General features: G+C 41.3%; 1 protein-coding gene across 4 annotated transcripts in view; it reads left to right on the top strand.

Moving 5' to 3' along the window:
- The window catches only part of LOC122552804 (serine/threonine-protein kinase MARK1), a 217,075-nt gene that overhangs the window by 159,763 nt on the left and 37,140 nt on the right, over window positions 1–20,172 (top strand). For all 4 annotated transcript variants that reach the window (XM_087991312.1, XM_043695768.2, XM_043695766.2 and 1 more), the window contains exons 7-12: window positions 3,366–3,422; window positions 3,573–3,809; window positions 8,147–8,266; window positions 8,392–8,491; window positions 9,702–9,814; window positions 10,950–11,103. In XM_087991312.1, coding sequence (XP_087847438.1) covers window positions 3,366–3,422; window positions 3,573–3,809; window positions 8,147–8,266; window positions 8,392–8,491; window positions 9,702–9,814; window positions 10,950–11,103 — 781 coding nt within the window. The remainder of the gene's footprint in view (window positions 1–3,365; window positions 3,423–3,572; window positions 3,810–8,146; window positions 8,267–8,391; window positions 8,492–9,701; window positions 9,815–10,949; window positions 11,104–20,172) is intronic.

The raw sequence follows: 20,172 nt of genomic DNA, 5'->3' as shown, positions 1-20,172 counted from the left end.
ATTAGGAAGCTATCAAAATATATTTAGAATTAATTCAATAGTATTTAAAAATTTAAATGTGTTTACCCTTTTTCTTCCTCACCCATTTGGTTGTTCCATTCTGCATCTCCGTGTCCAAGGCCCATTGTAAATTCTCAAAGCACCCCAAGAACCCATAAATCTCCTAAATGAGGACCTCAGGGTTGCAGATGTCTAAATTTAAAAGTAGCCAAAGGTTAGAATTAGAATTTGTTATTTAATTTAAATTATCCTTACATTACTGCAAAATGTGCTATACCATTTATTCAATTTCAATACTTTTACACATTTACAGTAAGATCTTTTACTCAACAGCTTGTCAGTTGGCAGCAATATAATTTTGGCAAATACATTGTTCAAAGCTCTATTCAATTTTCTAATTATAGTATGTCATATCTGACTCACCTTAATGAATGTAATAACACCCTTTTGTGACCCTTTTGTATAAATGTGGACACCAGAATAACTCTGCTTGGTCTGATGCTGACTCTCCGTATGCTGCTTGCTGTTTTTAGTTTGTCCTGTCAAATAGTTAGTATTTGGTGACAAGGTGGGATTGTGGATGTTCCTGTTTGAACAAATTTGGATTGGATAAGCTGCCAACAAGACAGTGGAGAACTGATTTTTTTTGGTTGAGAAAATAGTTTGCAAATTGGTGTTCAAGGCTGTTTGAGCGTGTGAATGGAATGACCTTTGTAGACTGCTGCATCATCAAATATTATTGGGAGACTTGACAAGTACTGTCCTGATGAGAATACTTGTAGAGTATCTCAGTATTTCTCATTACAATAACACCCCAGATATTCCCAACAATCTGGCTGATAATCAGGCATGCTCACCAAGTATTTTTGAGTATTTAGTGGAAAGAGCCACCTGATTCAAAGATACAAAGCCATCCTATGAGATCAGAGGAACACCAGACCAGTTTACTGCAGGCCTCATTCAGTGTGAAGGGCATTAGTGCCAAAGTTGAACAGATTACTCCCATAGTGGTAGTGTAGGCAATTGTAAATTGGAACTGGAAAGTCATCTTCTCGATGATTTGCCAAATGTTGAGGATCAATTCATGATGTCGTCAGGAAACCAGATGTTTTCAAAATTAGATTTTATTTATACACTCATTGGACAAATATCTATGTGCAAGTAGAATTAGATGATGATTCAAAATCATTTTTGACTATTAATACCAACATGGATCCAGTTCAGTTTCTTAGGGCTGGTCATTTAGTGTTTCTTTAGCCCCCAGTATTTTTCAAAAGGCATTGAACCAAGTTTTGTAATAATTCAGGGAAGTAGTATGTTACTTATGGATGATGTTTCCTCTGGTCAAGGGGCCCAGAACCAAGAGCTCATAACTTCCAGATACTTGGTAGGCCATTTTAGATTGAAGAGGAGAAGTGCGTTCACTCAGAACATGGTGAAAGTGTGGAATTCTCAACCACAGAAGGCTGTGGAAGCCATATCATTGAATATATTTAATAAAAAAGTTAATTTCAAGAGGTGTGGAGAGAGAGCAAGCAGGAATATGGCATTGAGGTAGAGGAATCATGTTGAATGGTGGATTGAGTTGAATGGCGAATTGGGTCAAATGGCCTACTGCTTCTGAATTCTATCTCTTGAGTTGGATGACATACTTATTTCAGTTCCAAATATGTCAATCCATGATGCCAAGAAACTGCAGATGCTGGAATCAGAAGTAGACAGGCAGGAGGCTGGAAGAACACAGCAGACCAGGCAGCATCAGGAGGTGGAGAAGTCACGTGTAACCCTTCTTCAGGATCCACGATGACAGGCTTAAAAAGATACCCAACATTTGGAGAAGTATGGCATCCAGATGAAGGCAGTCAAATGTGAAATGCTTCAAAATTCTGTCTGGTATTTGGGTCACTGGGTGACCGAATTGATTTACAACCTACATAGAGTAAGATTCAAGTGGTATGAAATGCATGATACTTTCAGAATCTTTCTGAACTCCGATCTCTTTTGTGTCTGGTGAATTATAACACAAAGTTAATTGAAAATTTGGCAAACTCTTGTGGAAGGGTGTTCTGTGGATTTAGACAAAGGAATGTGAAAATGCATTCAAGTTTTGTAAAGTAAATTGGGAAGGCGATACGATGCTTGTACATTATGGAATGCCCAAAAAGGTTAAGCTGACATGTGATGTCTCTCCATATGAAGTAGATCTCTCCTGTGTTGAGTAATGGTGGGGAGAGACCAACTGCAATTTCTTCATGCTCCCTCAGTGTCAGTAAATGAATTTGTGTTCACTATGAAGAACTGTCTTTGGATTTTGGAGTAAGAAGATTTCATATGTGCTTGTATGGTCACAGCTTCATAATCAAAACTGGTCATTATCCATTGGTGACTACTTGAGTTTACAAGCTCCAGTACTCACTTCCGCTGCATCCCAAGTGGAGAAATGGGCTTTGGTTTAGTCTGCTTATAAGTATGGTCTGCCTTGAAAGGTGGATGTAACAGATTTCTTGCACTTCTGCTGAAGAAGTGTTATGAAAGGGAAGGAACAAAAGTTTGAGGAATGTAGTGTTCTTATCAAACTTTAACATTAAAGCTAAAATAGATGAATATGTCATTTAATTAATTGTAGGTCGACTAATTCACCAGTTTGCTCCTATATTCATCTATCATAACTATACCTAAAAGAAACTGACTAAGAAGTATTATGGGGAACCTGAAGACATTAAGAAAGTTACATTTTTTCTGTTGTTATAGATGCATCTTTTGTAATTAATTAAAGGATTTGTTACTGATCAGAGTTCTAATGGAGATTAATGTATTCTCATCATAGTATTAATGCAGCCTATAGTTTTATTGTCACCTCTTGTTTTTGTTTACTTATAAATTATAACGTGTTTATGTTTCTAGGAGGTGAAATAACTAATGTCTTGCACGTGTGGCAGAACAAAAGAGTAAAATTCTCGGCCAAAAATATCACCTTGAATTTGTCCTCAGATTTTTTAAAAAGGTTTTGGCATACATTCAGGATTTGAAACATAAATTTTATGGCTGCTATTCCACAAAGCTTAATGTTAAAGAGACTGCAGTATTGTATTTCTTCTGTTTGCCTTTTTAAATAAGTGAGATCCTGGTAAAGATTATTTTATTATTTAAAAATTACACCCTCATTATTCTACATTTTGGCCATCCACATTTTTACAGTCATTCTCTACATGTGCTTTCTTCACCTCAGAGGGTGGATTTATCCTTGTGCTGTAACTGAGCCAGATTTGCTAATTTTCATATTTGAAATAGCATATTACAAGAGACTGATCACACTGCATATACATATTGTAAATGTTGTTGAACTGTTCTGATTTTTGTTTCAGATTGTGTCGTCTGTTCAATACTGTCATCAGAAGTATATTGTACATAGGGATCTTAAGGTACTTGAAAGCGAAATATATTTTGTCTTTTCCTGTAGTTCTGCATTTTATGTCAATAGAATGATGTAGATTCAGGTTTTATTCATTAAACGGCTAAATAAATTTTGCAGAAATTCACAAAAGTAAATATGTGATGCTTCCTTTCTTTAGGCAGAGAATTTACTTCTTGATGCAGATATGAATATAAAAATTGCAGACTTTGGCTTTAGTAATGAATTTACAATTGGTAACAAATTAGACACATTCTGTGGAAGTCCACCATATGCTGCTCCAGAGCTTTTCCAAGGAAAGAAGTACGATGGCCCAGAAGTGGATGTTTGGAGTCTCGGTGTCATCCTTTACACTCTAGTTAGTGGCTCTTTGCCATTTGATGGCCAAAATTTAAAGGTAATCCTTTTAAAACATTTCATTTACAGTTTTTGTCTTCCATCACACATGACAAACCCGAAACAGGGTATTGGTAGGATATCTTGTTCTTGGGTCTCTTCTGCTGCTCTTGAGGCATATAAAAGTCAAAAATAATTTTCTAGCCCTCTAGTGTTTAGTTCTATTTTTCCTCCTTTTCATATTGGGAGATATTCCTTTATCCTCATCCTCTCTTCAGTGATCTTGCTAAGATTAAGAGCAAGAAGAATAAATGACTAAATGAGCTTGTGGCTGAACTGCAGACATTGAAACAGATTAGGAAGGGGGAAAGTTACTTGGATTCTATACTAGGAGGCAGTGACGTTACTTAGGGTTTGGTCATCTGATCATTGGGACGGAAGGATGTGACTGAGAATGAGGCAGGTAAGGAGACCCAAGGGCAGGAGCACAGGAAGCTCAGTTTTTGTAATTGTCCAGCAGGTTTGACGTTCTTTCAGTTTGTCTGGATGCGAGTGAGGCTGCAGGGTGGATCCGCTAACTGACCATAGTACAGGAAGACAATCTAGAAGAAGGAGTAAGAAGGAATGCAGTAGTAGTAGGGGACAATGTAATGAGGGGAATCAACATCATTCTCAGAAATAAGTCCAGATGGCATGCCCAGCATCAGCATTCAGGACATCTTCCGAGGGCTGGAGAGGAACGTGCAGTTGCAAGGGGAGGAGATAGTCATTGTGATCCGTAAAGGAAGAAATAAAAAAAACTTGTCAGAAAGGCAAAGTGATAACATGGACAATTTTAATCTACACTAAGCATGGAATTGTCAAATAGAGCAAAGGTACCAAGCTGATTGGTTCATGGAATGTTTTTGAACGTCATGTTCTGGAGCTATACTTGACCTGGTGTTGTGCAATGGAAAGGGATTAATTAATAATCACATATTGAAGATTCCACAGTGATTATTGGTCACAATATGATTTGAATTTCACATTCAGCTTGAAGGAGAGAGACCGAGACTGTCTTTTGTCTGAGATTGTTTTTTTAAAATTTAAATAAAGGGGAGCTATGAGGCCATGAAAGCAGAGCCATCGAAAGTGAATATGCTGAAGGTTAAAAGTTAGGTTAATATAAATACTATGCAGACATTAAAGTGGATATTTCTGAATCATTAAATTGCCATGAGTAAGAAAACGTCCAAGGAACAGGCTAACCATCTGTAGTTAACCAGACATATTAAGAATGGTATCATGCTAACATAAGAAAAAAATATATAATTATGCAGAGAGGTGGCAGGTCAGAAGATTGGTCAGAATACAAAAAAAAACAGAGAATTACCAAAAACAAGGAAAACATTGTAGTAGAAGAGAAAGCTGGCCAGAAATATAAAAACAGATAAATACTGGAAAAAAAAAGAATTAACAAAATGTGCATTGGTCCTGTAGAAAATAAGACTACATTATTAATCCTGGAAAGTAAGTAAATGGCAGAAGAATTGAGCAAGAACTTTGCATCCGTCTTCATTACAGCAGGTTCAAATAACATCCCAGAAGCAGTGTTAAATCAGGAAACAGTAGAGCAGGAGGAACTCAAGAAAATCACAATCAGCTGAGAAGTGATACTGAGTAAATTGTTGGTGCTGAGGGTGCCAAGTGCCAAGATTTCATCCTGAGGTCTAAAAATAGAAGTGGTTGGTGAGATAATTGGTGTTATTCATTGGTTTTAATTTTCTAAAACTCCCTTGATTCTGGGATGGTCCCACTAGATTGGAAAATAGTGATTGAACTCATTTACTCAAAGACGAGAGAATTAGAAAAAAGAAAATTACAGGCCAGTTAGCTTGACATCTGTCACAGGAACAATGTTAGAAGCTATTTTTAAAGATGTTCTAGTGGGGAAAAGTTCAACGTAGACGGGCAGAGTCAACACAGTTTTGTGCAAGGGAAATGTGTTTTATCAATCTTTGATGAAGAAACACATAGATGGATAAAGGAGAACTGGTGGCTGTGTTGTGCATCCAGAAGATGTTTGATAAGGTACCACATTAAAGGTTACTTTGGGAAATAAACGCTAATGGTGTGGAAGATTGTTTGCCTAACAGAAAGCAAAAATGTAGGCATTTCAGGTTGACCAGATCTCATGAGTGGTGTGGCATATGGATCGGTGCTGGGACCTCAATTGTTTAAAATTTATAAATGATTTAGATGAAAGGATGGAAGGTCTGGTTTTTGCTGGTAATTTGTAGTTAATAGACAAAGATAGATAGAAATGTAAATTGTGAAGAGGATGTATGGAGGCTACAAAAAGAGAGGTTAAGTGAGTTGGCAAAGATGAAGCAAATGAAGTATAATGTGAGAAAGTGTACAATTGTCCATTTTGGCAAAAAGAATAAAAAGAAACATATTATCTAAACGGTGAAAGATTGCAGAGCTCCAGGTGGAGAGATATCACAAAAGGTTCATGTGCAGGTGGAGCAAGTAATTAGAGAAGCTACAAGTCATATCAGCTTCTGAGGGGTTTTTGCAGGGTAGGTGTGAGAGGATGGAGAATCTCGAGGGGGTCACACATTGAAACAGATGAGATAAAGCTTTTTCTCTGTGGATTATGAGTCTTTAGAGTCACTTTCTGAAAACATGGAGGAAGCAGAGTCCTTGAATGTTGTTAAGCCAATGTTCGATTCTTGTCAAATAAAGGGGTAAAAGGTTATGGGAGTAAGTGGGATAGGATTTGAATTACAAATAGATCAGCCATTATCTTGTTGAATGGCAAAACAGGTTTGAGAGGCTGATTAGCTTATTTCTGCACCTAAATGCTATGTTCATGTGACTGCACCATTCAGTAGGCAAATGTTAAATCAGCCAGACTATGGCAAAAGTTCTGAAATTTTACTAGTTAACATTTTAGAGAAACTTGTCAATCAGTAGTGTTTTTTTAAAATGTGGATGTCATCAGCAAAGGACCAAATTTAATAGAAAGCTTATATTGTTGGGATTTTTTTTCCTTTTCAATTTTACTGCGAACATCCTTTCATGAGGAAATTTTGCTGACTTGCTGAATAGGGTGCTCTTAAAGAGAGGCATTGATTGTGGATCCACTGGTACTTCCAATCAATCAAATCTAGCATTTTTTCTAAAGCAGGCACCAGTGCAGAAACTGCTGTTGTGAAATGTAAAACTGAACAGCAGAACCTTTGGATGTAGTCTGCAGTAGCTGATCTTGCAACTAGCACCTCGTTATTTTACATGTGGTACTGCATTTAATAATACTCAGTATCCTCCTGACCCCACCTCCCTGCATGCAGTGGGAGAGAGAGGTTAAAATGTAAAAGAAGGAACAAAACCCTTCCTCTGCATTCGCACTCCATTACTGTTTTTGTAGCGTGGGAGTGTTGCATCTTAGAGAGATGGCTCATTTTCTGAGACCATCCATTGGCTTACCATCGTGCAACTGGGGGCCTTAATTTAAATTTAACAGTTGTTGCGTGGGTTTCCCAGAGATTGGAAAATCCACTTATAGTTGGAGGAAGGTTCTGCCCAGTCTAGAAGATTAGCGCCTCTGTTAAAATTCTGTAAGTTTCTGTTGACTGTTTGATTGATATGTTTGTTGGATTGCAGCACTCGAGCTGTCTAACTTGATTAAGTTTTATTTAAAAGGGTAGAAGGAGAGTGCATTCCTTGTTGACCAGGAGGAGCAAGAATGTTCCTCAGACCTCCAAGGAAGACCTCAGCCTCTCACCTGCCAATCATGGAATCTCCTCCCTCTAAATGAATGAACTCTTCCCTCCCACCCATTTTGCCAAACCCCAGTTTCTAGCTCCCCCTCCTTCCCTGCCACCAACATCAGCATCCTTTACTCCCTTCTGCAATCAATCCCTCAGTTCTGGCTCCTTCCCTTCTGCAACTAGCAACGTCCACATCAACTTCCAAATTGCAACCCCCAAAAAAACCCAAAGGCCTGATCTGATCTCTCCATTAATATCAAGAATTAATAAGAGCCAAAAATATTTAAAATCAATATTTTTTATACCGTACTGGTAGGAAACACATTGCTTTGAATTTAGCTTTCCGTGGCCCCTCTTAGATAAAACGAAAAGCATAAGGATGCATTTATTTTTTGTTCGTTGTACAGTCCTAGACTCTTACCATTGCAACTTGAATGCTTTTATCATTTTTGACTCGAAAGGACCTGAATTACCTTTTCATCAAGTGTGTATGCTTACTTCAAATCTGCATTCTATGAAATCTTCATATATCCCAAAAACATTGAATTTTCTGTTACACTGTTGGGATTTTAGAAAATTGCAGGACCTGATCTAATTCTGTCTTGTACAATGCACATATCTTTTTCTTCCCCCTTTATTTCAGGAACTGAGGGAAAGAGTTTTGCGAGGCAAGTACCGAATTCCTTTTTATATGTCAACTGACTGTGAAAACTTGCTCAAAAAACTCCTGGTATTAAATCCTGCTAAACGAGGCAGTCTGGAAGTAAGTGAGATCCTTTAGCAGACTTTATTTAAAAAGAAAACAATTTATATCAAACTTGAGGCTTCACACCCTCCCACACCCCAGCTGTATTTGAAATTCATTGACATGAGATTTTTATCAAACAGCAAATCATGAAGGACCGATGGATGAATGTTGGTTTTGAGGAGGAGGAACTAAAACCGTACAGTGAACCAGAGCCTGACTATACTGATCCCAAAAGGATAGGTAAGCCTGTTCATATTCGGTGTGTGACCAACCTGAGCTTGATTGTGCCGATGCTCTGACATGTGTCAACATTTGATTGGATCTTCCAAGGAAGGGAATCATCATTGGATTGCTGCCCTTTTGGGCTTTTCCCAACTCAATGCTGCTCTGCATTTCTTGCTGCATTTTCCAAGCACAGCTTTACCAGAAATGCGGAGTACGATGTCCTTCAGAAAATTCCGTCACGATGGAGTAGGGTCGGTGCTGTCAAAGAGGATTTGCCCTCCTTTTATGGCACCAGCTGCCACATAAGTTTAAAAGACCAGTTTTGAATGGAGGTGAATGGATAGGGTCGCTAAGGTTGGTGAGATGCTGTTTGGGAGGGTGAGGCAACTGGAGGTGAATGAGATGGTAGTCCAGGGGATCAGAGTGTGATTTGAGGTTTCAGTTCTGGAATTGACTAGGGTTTATACACACCTTTTTTTGTTCTGTCTGACGTTTCTTGGGTAACTGTTCACTTAACTATTTCAAAATGATTCAATGATTCTGATAGAGGTGGAGACATTCACAGAGAGTCTTGGAAACCAGGGTAATTCATAGATTTGTAGAATCTCTCCAGTGTGGAAACAAGTCCACATCAACCCTCCAAAGAGCAACCCACCCAGACCCATTCCCCTACCCTATTAACCCAGTTTTATGCCTGAATAGTGCACTTAACCTACACATCCCTGAACACTATGGGCAATTTAGCATGGCCAATTCACCTAACCTGCACATCTTTGGATTGTGGGAGGAAACTGGAACACCCAGTCGAAACCCATGCGGACACTGGGAGAATGTTCAAACTTCACACAGGCAGTCACCTGAGGCTGGAATCAAACCAGGTCCCTGGCGCTGTGAGGCAGCAGTGCTAACCACTGAGCCACCATGCCGCCCCCCAATTGCCCACCGGAAATGAAGATTCCCATGCTGTCAGTGCAATAGGACTTCCAACAGGTCCTGACATGCGATTTCAGTTATATATTTGGTTTCTGTTTAATTATCTATATGTTGTTTGGTCAATGACCCCTTCCTATTATTCTCCTGGGGAAAAAAAAGCTCCTATCCCGTGGCTAATGGAGCTTCCACTGTGACCAGGAATGTAATTTGCTGGATTGAGGATGTTTGATGATATTGCATGTACAGAAAATGTAACGTTTTCACATTGTAAGTTTTGCATTGATATTTACAGAAACAATGGTCACTATGGGCTTCCCGAGAGAAGAAATCACTGAATCCCTAGTGGGGCAGAAGTATGATGAAGTCATGGCTTGTTACCTATTATTAGGCAGGAAACCACCTGAGGCAAGCTTCATAATATTTTCTTAAAATTTGAAAAATTTGGTTGCATATAAAGTGTTTCAGTATGTTTATACACATGGAGTCAGGTACTCCCATAGCCTGTCCCATGGCTTAGTAGCCAAAGTTGTTTTCTCTGCTGCATTGGTTGCAGCATTATATTTTCTGTTGCAGAATGCCATAGAAAGGCTGATTTCAGTACAAACTTGTGACAATTGCTACAGAATCCCTGTGAATTCCCCAGGGGAGGCATTGTGCATGCCAAGGTGAGCATGGCCAATACCCCTAACCACTCCCATACCCACCACCTCACCTCTGGGAGTCATTGTAATATATTAAGGCATTAATAGAAGCAATCTTCTTATGCACACTGATTGTCTCCTTATCAATGCCTCATATGTACCTGGTTATATTCAACCTAGTTTTGTAAAATGATGGCCATAAATTCTACTACCTTTTCATGAATTCTCAACTGATTTACTAATGTCCTTCAGAGACAGAAGACTGCCTTTTCATTTCCTGGCCTATGTATGATTTCATTCCAAGTGTCAGCGGAAATGGTCACCGCTGAATCAGAAACTCGGGGTCAAATTCCACTCCAGAGACTTTGAGCGTAGAAATGAGGTTGACCCTAACGTGCTGCATTATTAGTGCTGTGTTTATATGATGAGTCACACAAATGAGACCCAGTCTTCCTTCTCAGATGGACATAAAAGGTCTTAGGATAGTACTTGAAGAGGAACAGGAGCTTTATCATGGTGTTTTGATCAAAGTTTAATTTTAAACCACTATCCATCAACCACCACCGCTAAAAGCAAATGTACCTCATTACAATTTATGGGACCTTTTGCTGTCTTGTTTTCTTATGCCAGTACAGTGATAGCACTGAAACTTTATCACCTTTTATAAAAATACCGAGCATTTACTCATACACACACTATTTGGAAATGAATAATTTTTTTCATCAATATGATATTGCAGTAGATGTGGAGGGCAGACGATGTGACTGATAAGTGTATGTTTTCTCACTTTTTCTCCTGGTTCAGTGGCTCAGAATAGTTGAAGCAATGGTAAACTGAGTAAAATAAGAGATTTAGAAGTTCAAGAATTATTTCTAATGACTATTTTTCTAACCTTCCAGTTTGAAGGCAGCGAATCTGTATCCAGTAGTAACCTGTGTCATAGGTCTCGACCCAATAGTGACCTCAACAACAGTTCCACGCAGTCTCCGGCACATTCGAAGGTCCAGCGCAGTATATCAGCGAATCAGAAACAGCGGCGGTTTAGTGATCATGGTGGGGATGACATTCAAACACGTAAAGTAATATTGCACATTTCAACTTTGAGTGTGCAGTGCTGCAGTGAGCCGTACTGGGCCTAACTGCTATATTATGAAAAAAAGAGTTGATTTGGTTCACTTGTTTGTCTCAAAGCACTTTGCACTGTCTTTCTGCCAGGTTTATTTGTTTTGTGTTTTTATACCCAGCTTACATTGAAAAACTAGCATTTGATGTTTTCACAGAGTTAACACCCAAAATTATCTCTGTACTACTTACTCATTTAGTATTCTGTTCCATTACTGTTTCATAAATCTAACAGATTTACCCTTGATTGATTCTGAACAGATAAAACTTACTAATGATTACAATGCATAAGCCTTTAGGTACATGTTAATAGAATTGTTGAATCGCTACAGTGCAGAACATTTAATTAGCCCACATCACTTAAAAATGAAGATCCAAAGTGGAGGCTCATATCTTGGTCAGTCATTTAACACTTCATTCCATAACGCTTCTGTTCTTGGAAGAAAATATGTCAACAATGTTGTAGAAAACTGCATTCTCTTTTCCTCAATATCATAGCATGGAAGCAGGCCATTTGGCCCATCAAGTCCATTCTGACCCTGTAAACAGCATCCCATGCTGTCCCTGTAACCCTGCATTTTCCCATGGCTAATTCACCTAGCCGAGATGAAAGTGAGGACTGCAGATGCTATGCTACGTAGTACAGTCCACCTTCTGTAGTTACACCGACACCACTCCCCACCTCTTCCTTCGCTACATTGATAACTGCATCGGCACCACCTCGTGCTCCCACGAGGAGGTTGAGCAGTTCATCAACTTCGCCAACACATTCCACCCCGAGCATAAATTCACCTGGACCATCTCAGACACCTCCCTCCCTTTCCTGGACCCCTCCATCTCCATCAACGACGACCGACTCAACACTGACATTTTTTACAAACCCACTGACTCCCACAGCTACCTGGATTACACCTCCTCCCACCCTACCTCCTGCAAAAATGCTTTCCCTTATACACAATTCCTCTGCCTCCGCCATATCTGCTCTCAGGAGGACATGTTCCACCACAAAACACACTAATTAAAGACTGTAATGTCCCCTCCCACATGGTTAAAGATGCCCTCCAATGCATCTCATCCACGTCCCTCACCCTCCAACTGTAACAAGGACAGAACCCCCCCAGTCCTCACCTTCCATCCCACCATACCTTCCACTCCACCTCCGCATAAGTCGCATCATCCACCGACATTTCCCTCCCCACCCCTACCGGCTTTCCGTAAAGACCATTCCCTCAGCGATTACCTCGTCAGGTTCATGGTCCCCCCCCAAAAACCCACCCTCCCCTCCCTCCTCTCCCAGCACCTTCCCCTGCCACCGCGGGAATTGCAAACCTGTGCACACACCTCCCCCCTCACCTCCATCCAAGGTCCCAGAGGAGCCTTCCATATCCATCAGAGTTTCACCTGCACTTCCACAAATGTCATTTATTGTATCCATTGCTCCCGATGCAGTCTCCTCTACACTGGGGAGACCGGACGCCTTCTCGCAGAGCGTTTTAGGGAACATCTCCGGGACATCCGCACCAATTAACCCCACCGTCCCATGGCCGACCACTTCAACTCCCCCTCCCACTCTACCGAGGACATGCAGGTCCTGGGCCTCCTCCATCGCCACTCCCTCACCACCCAACACCTGGAGGAAGAACGCCTCATCTTCCGCCTCAGAACACTTCAACCCAATGTGGACTTCGCCAGTTTCCTCATTTCCCATCCCCCCCACCTTACCCCAGTTCCAACCTTCCAGCTCACCACCATCCTCATGACCTGTCCTACCTGTCAATCTTCCTACCTATCCGCTCCACCCTCCTCTCTGACCTATCCCCACCTCCATCCACTATTGCACTCTTTGCTATCTTCTCCCCTGCCCCACACCCCTCCCCTATATCTCTCCACCTCGGAGGCTCCCAGCCTCATTCCTGAAGAAGGGCTCCTGCCTGAAATGTTGATTTTCCTGCTCCTCGGATGCTGCCTGACTTGCTGTGCTTTTCCAGCACCATTCTAATCTTGACTCTCATTCACCTAACCTCCATATCCCTGGACACTATGGGCAGTTTAGCACTGCTAATCCACCTAATCTGCACATCTTTGGACTGTGGGAGGAAACTGGAGGAAAAAGAGGAAAACCACACAGACACAGGGAGAATACAAACTCCACACAGTCGCCCAAGAGTGGAATCGTACCTGGGTCCCTGGCACTGTGAGGCAGCAGTGCTAACTACTGAGCCACTGTGGCACCCCAAATGTTTGATAGTTACTTAATGCAAAGAGACAGTTGCTGCTACAGGTTCAACATTTTTTGCAGAGTTTTTTTGCAAGTTTTAAATTGCACAAATCTCCAGACCAAATAGGAAAGATATTGTGAAACTTGAAAGGGTTCAGAAAAGATTTACAAGGGTGTTGCCAGGGTTAGAGGGTTTGAGCTGTAGGGAGAGGCTGAATAGGCTGGGGCTGTTTTCCCTGGAGTGTCAGAGGCTGAGGGGTGACTTTATAGAGGCTTATAAAATCATGGATAGAGTGAATAGACAAAGTCTTTTCCCCAGGGAAGGGGAGTCTAAAACTGGAGGGCATAGGATGAAGATGAGAGGGTAAGTATTTAGAAGGGGTCGAATTGGTAACATTTTCATCCAGAGGGTGGCGTGTGTTTGGAATGAGCTGTCAGAGGAGGTGGTGGTGGCTAGTACAATGACAACATTTAAAAGGCATCTGGATGGGTACATGAATAGGAAGGGTTTAGAGGGATATGGACCAAGTGCTCACAAATGGGACTAGATTAGTTTAGGATATCTGGTCAGCATGGATGAGGTGGACTGAAGGGTCTTTTTCCATGTTGTATGATTCTAAATTGAATCCTTCATATAAAATTTCATTTATTTTGTCGACCTACATGAGGAAAAAGCAAATTAGAAAAGTTCTATCTTAAAATACACATCAAGATGGTTTTGATGAAATATTGTTAATCAATACTTACCCTTTTGTGTAATTTCAGCAAAGTTAGCTTTTAGACAAATGTTACCTCAGTCAACACAATCCTTATTAGAATGTGTGCCAGACATTGCAAACGTTCATTTTTTTGACACAGACCTGTCATTTGAAACTTCAAAATGCACAGCAGATCATTTTGCAATTGGTAGAGATGTTCAAACATCAGCCTCAATTTCATCTTTCCTCTCATACTGGCTGTTCTGTATTTTCTGATTTCTAACATTCATAAGTTATTTTACATGTCCTTTTTAAATTGATTTGAAGGTTTACTTGATGACTTGTGCTGTGAAAGTTATTGACATGTTAAGATGCTGGAAGTGATCATTATCCTTTTGCTGGTGATTTCTTAGCCTCCTGTTTCTAAGAAAGAACTTGCTTTACAAATATAAAATACCATTCTGATATCCAAGGCAGGTCTTAGCCATTTTAGCATTTTCTTAGTTATTATTTTCTCAGCACTAATGTGTAAGTTAAATTGGATACAGACAAGTCCCAGATTTCTATAGAACATAGAACATAGAAGAATACAGCGCGGTACAGCCCCTTCGGCCCTCGATGTTGCGCCGATCCAAGCCCACCTAACCTACACTAGCCCACTATCCTCCATATGCCTATCCAATGCCCGCTTAAATGCCCATAAAGAGGGAGAGTCCACCACTGCTACTGGCAGGGCATTCCATGAACTCACGACTCGCTGTGTAAAGAACCTACCCCTAACATCTGTCCTATACCTACCCCCCCTTAATTTAAAGCTATACCCCCTTGTAATAGCTGACTCCATACGTGGAAAGATTCTCACTGTCGACCCTATCTAAACCCCTAATCATCTTGTACACCTCTATCAAGTCACCCCTAAACCTTCTTTTCTCCAATGAAAACAGCCCCAAGTGCCTCAGCCTTTCCTCATACGATCTTCCTACCATACCAGGCAACATCCTGGTAAACCTCCTCTGCACCCGTTCCAGTGCCTCCATCCTTCCTATAGTATGGCGACCAAAACTGCACACAATACTCCAGATGCGGCCGCACCAGAGTCTTATACAACTGCAACATGACCTCCGTACTCCGGAACTCAATTCCTCTACCAATAAAAGCCAGTACGCCATATGCCTTCTTCACCGCACTATTTACCTGGGTGGCAACTTTCAAAGATCTGTGTACATGGACACCAAGATCCCTCTGCTCATCCACACTACCAAGTATCCGACCATTAGCCCAGTACCCCATCTTTTTGTTACTCTTACCAAAGTGAATCACTTCACACTTAGCTACATTGAACTCCATTTGCCACCTTTCTGCCCAGTTCTGCAGCTTATCTATGTCCCGCTGTAACCTGCCACATCCTTCCCCACTGTCTACAACTCCTCCGACTTTCGTATCATCCGCAAACTTGCTCACCCAACCTTCTAACCCCTCCTCCAGGTCATTTATAAAAATGACAAACAGCAATGGTCCCAAAACAGATCCTTGCGGAACACTGCTAGTGACGGCACTCCAAGATGAACCTTTGCCATCAACTACTACCCTTTGTCTTATTCTAGCAAGCCAATTCCTAATCCAAACCTCCAACTCACCCTCAATGCCATACCTCCGTATTTTTTGCAGTAGTTTACCATGGGGAACCTTATCAAACGCCTTACTAAAACCCATATACACCACATCTACATCTTTCCCCTCGTCCACCTCCTTAGTCACCTTCTCAAAGAATTCAATAAGGTTTGTGAGGCACGACCTGCCCTTCACAAAACCATGCTGACTATCCTTGATCACATTATTCCTATCCATATGTTCATAAATCCTATCCCTTACAATTCTCTCTAAGATTTTGCCCACAACAGAAGTGAGACTCACCGGCCTATAGTTACTAGGGTTATCCCTACTCCCCTTCTTGAACAAGGGAACCACATTTGCTAGCCTCCAATCTTCTGGCACTACTCCTGTAGACAACGAGGACATAAAAATCAAGGCCAATGGCTCTGCAATCTCCTCCCTTGCTTCCCAGAGAATCCTAGGATAAATGCCATCAGGCCCAGGGGACTTATCTATTTTCACCCTTTCCAGAATTTCCAACACCTCTTATCTACATACCTCAAAGCCATCCATTCTACTTAATTGTGACTCAGTATTCGCATTGACAACAATGTCCTGTTCCTGATTGAATACTGACGAAAAGTATTCATTCAGTGTCTCCCCAATCTCTTCAGCCTCCACACGCAACTTCCCACTACTATCCATGACTGGACGTATTCCTACCCTAGTCATTCTTTTATTCCTGACATACCTATAGAAAGCCTTTGGGTTTTCCCTAATCCTACCAACTAAGGACTTTTCATGTCCCCTCCTTGCTGCTCTTAGCTCTCTCTTCAGATTCTTCCTGGCTACCTTATAACTCTCAATCGCCCCAATTGAACCTTCACACCTCATCTTTACATAGGCCGCCCTCTTCCATTTAACAAGGGATTCCAATTCTTTATTAAACCACGGCTCCCGCACACGACCCTTTCCTCCCAGCCTGACGGGTACATACTTATCAAGGACACTCAATAGTTGCTCCTTGAACAAGCTCCACATATCAATTACGTCCTTGCCTTGAAGCTTACTTTTCCAAGCCACACATCCTAAGTCATGCCTCACCGCATCATAATTTCCCTGCTCCCAGCTATAACTCTTGCCCTGTATTGCACACTTATCCCTCTCCATCACTAGAGTAAAAGTCACCGAATTGTGGTCACTGTCCCCAAAGTGCTCACCTACCTCTAATTCTAACACCTGGCCTGGTTCATTACCCAGAACCAAATCCAGTATGGCCTCACCTCTTGTTGGCCTATCTACATATTGTGTTAGGAAACCCTCCTGCACACATTGGACAAACACTGACCCATCTAACGAACTTGATCTATAGCTTTCCCAATCAATATCAGGAAAGTTAAAGTCCCCCATAACAACCACCCTATTACTTTCACTCTTCTCTTGAATCATCCTCGCAATCCTTTCTTCTACGTTTCTAGGACTATTAGGATGCGTGTAAAAAACTCCTAACAGGGTGAGCTCACCTTTCCTATTCCTAACCTCAGCCCAAACTACCTCAGATGGCGAGTCTTCATCCATCGTCCTTTCCACAGCTGTAATGCTATCTTTGACAAGCAATGCCACACCTCCCCCTCTTTTACCCCCACCTCTGACCCTACTAAAACATTTAAACCCTGGGACCTGCAACAGCCAATCCTGTCCCTGTTCTACCCATGTCTCCGTAATAGCCACAACATCGAAGTCCCAGGTACCAACCCACGCTGCAAGTTCACCTACCTTATTTCGTATACTTCTTGCATTGAAGTATACACACTTCAAGCCACTTTCCTGTTTACAGGCACCCTCCTTTGAGATTGATGCCATGTTCCTAACCTCCCTACACTCCAGGTCCTGCATCCTAAAGCTACAGTCTGGGTTCCCATGCCCCTGCAGAGTTAGTTTAAACCCCCCCCAAGAGCACTAGCAAACCTCCCACCAAGGATACTGGTGCCCCTCAGGTTCAGGTGCAGACCATCCTGTTTATAGAGGTCCCACCTTCCCCAGAAAGAACCCCAGTTATCCAAATACCGGAATCCCTCCCTCCTGCACCATCCTTGTAGCCACGCATTTAACTGTTCTCTTTCCCTATTCCTCGACTCTCTATCACGTGGCACGGGTAACAAACCAGAGACAACAACTCTGTTCGTTCTAACTTTGAGCTTCCAACCTAGCTCCCTGAAAGCCTGCCTAACATCCTCAGCGCTCCTCCTACCTATGTCATTGGTGCCACTTGTTGTGGATGTCGGATTTCCTTCAACTAAGAAATAGGAACAGGAGTAGACCATTCGGATCCTTGAACCTGCTCTGCTGTTCAATAGGATCATGGCTGATTTGATAATCCTCACATCCATTTTCTGCCCTTTCTTTTTAACTCTTTATTCCCATAATGATCAAGAATCTATCTCAGCCTTAGATGTACACAAGGACTCTGCCTGCACAGTTCTCTGTGGCAAGCAGTTCTAAAGATTCTCAACCCTGTGAGAGAAGAAAGTCCTCCTCATCTCCATCTTAAAAATGGAGCTCTTTTGTTCTGAGACTACGCCTTCAGGTCCTAGACTCTTCCATGGGAGGAAACATCGTATCAGCATTTACCCTGTCAAACCCCTTAAGAGTCCTATATGTTTTCAATGAGATCATTTCACTTCATTTTTCTAAATGCAAATGAGAATTGTCCCAACCTTTTTAACCTTTGCTCATAAGACAATCCTTCCATACCAGGACTTTTTAAAAAAGGTCCAAGTGTGCCTTCATGAAAATGCCTCTGATAAAAAATGATATCTTTCCTTTACTAAGGGGATCAAAATTGCTCTCAGTACACTTGTTCAACTGCTCTTGTACAGTTGCAATAAGACTTCCTTCTCTTATACTCCATACTCTTTGAATTAAGGCCCAACATTGCATGAGCCTTTCTGATTTCTGCTGCACCCGAGTGCTATACAGAGGAACCTCGATTATCCGAACGAGATGGGCAGGCACTATTTCATTCGGATAATCGATTATTCGGATAATCGATTTTAGCTATAACGAGGAAGCCATACTGATCTAATGCTGTGCTCTACCGGAGAATTTGTTTAAATCTATCACTTGAATGAGTTTGTCATTTAAACAAACCAATCTTTGCAGTCTGTGAATTACAGGTTAAAATGAGAAGAACTAAACCCTTACCATGAAATCCCAGCATTAAACAAGTTCCCGAACAGCTTCTACGATTTCAAGACATTTACAGTATCACTTTCCGGGAACTCAGTCTCGCGGTAGAAAGATAGAAGCCCCACCTCATGCATGTGCTTATGTTCTTGTCCTTTTGTTTTAAATGAACGGCCCGGTAACGTGCCGGGAATACTGTACCTGTACTGTAAAACACTTACTCTTGCAAAGAGCTGTATAACAACCCTTACTTAAAAAATATCCATTTGCTGCTGCTTGAGGTGCTTATGTTTCTTTGTTTTTGCCGGCATTTTCACATCTTCTTCAGTTTAGGTAAATCAAATACAGTACGTTTACCTCTTTGATGATTTGGATAATCGAGGTCCCTCTGTACTAGCTTTCTGTGTTTTGTGCACAAATGCTGTTTATGCTGCAGCTTTCTGCCATTTTTCTCTATTTCAGTAATGCTCTTCTTCCTTCCAAAATGAACAAATTCAATATTCCCACATTATACGGCATTTGCCAACTTCTGGCCCATTTACTTAACCTATCAATGTCTCTCTGTGAACTATTTGTATCCCTCTCGCAACTTGCCTTTCATCTATTTTTGTGTCATCTGCAAATTTGGCTTCAGTACATTTGCCTCATTCTAATTGTGAATTTTATCTTCGGTCACTGAATCAACAAAAGAAACACGTTAATTTCCGCCAAGATGTTTTTAATTATCTTTTATGAATTTCATGATTTTTAAAAGAAAAGTTTATTTTGAGAAGTAACACCCTAATTAAATCCCAGAAGCTAGTATATTAGAATTAATATTACTTGAATGAGTACCAGGACTTTTTGTTTTAAAGATCAAACCCTGAAAATATGAGATAGGGTTGGGGGAGGGGTGGGGGGGGAGATGTGGAGAGACAACTCTTGGAAATCCGTGAAGCAATCCCTCAGAAAGATATGTTAATGCTCGTGTCATGTGTGCAATTTAGAACATAGAAGAATACAGCGCAGTACAGGCCCTTTGGCCCTCGATGTTGCGCCGATCCAAGCCCACCTAACCTACACTAGCCCACTATCCTCCATATGCCTATCCAATGCCCGCTTAAATGCCCATAAAGAAGGAGAGCTGAAAATGTGTTGCTGGAGCAGCACAGCAGGTCAGGCAGCATCCAAGGAACAGGAGAATCGACGTTTCGGGCATAAGCCCTTCTTCAGGAATCTGATTCCTGAAGAAGGGCTTATGCCCAAAACGTCGATTCTCCTGTTCCTTGGATGCTGCCTGACCTGCTGCGCTGTTCCAGCAACACG

Source organism: Chiloscyllium plagiosum, unplaced genomic scaffold (genome assembly GCF_037043375.1).
Source record: "Chiloscyllium plagiosum isolate Xiang-an unplaced genomic scaffold, Cpla_swu_hap1 HiC_scaffold_10, whole genome shotgun sequence".
In the NCBI taxonomy this organism is placed as follows: Eukaryota; Metazoa; Chordata; class Chondrichthyes; order Orectolobiformes; family Hemiscylliidae; genus Chiloscyllium; species Chiloscyllium plagiosum.
Note: the sequence above shows the minus strand (reverse complement) of the source record. Positions and strands in the feature narration are given on the sequence as shown.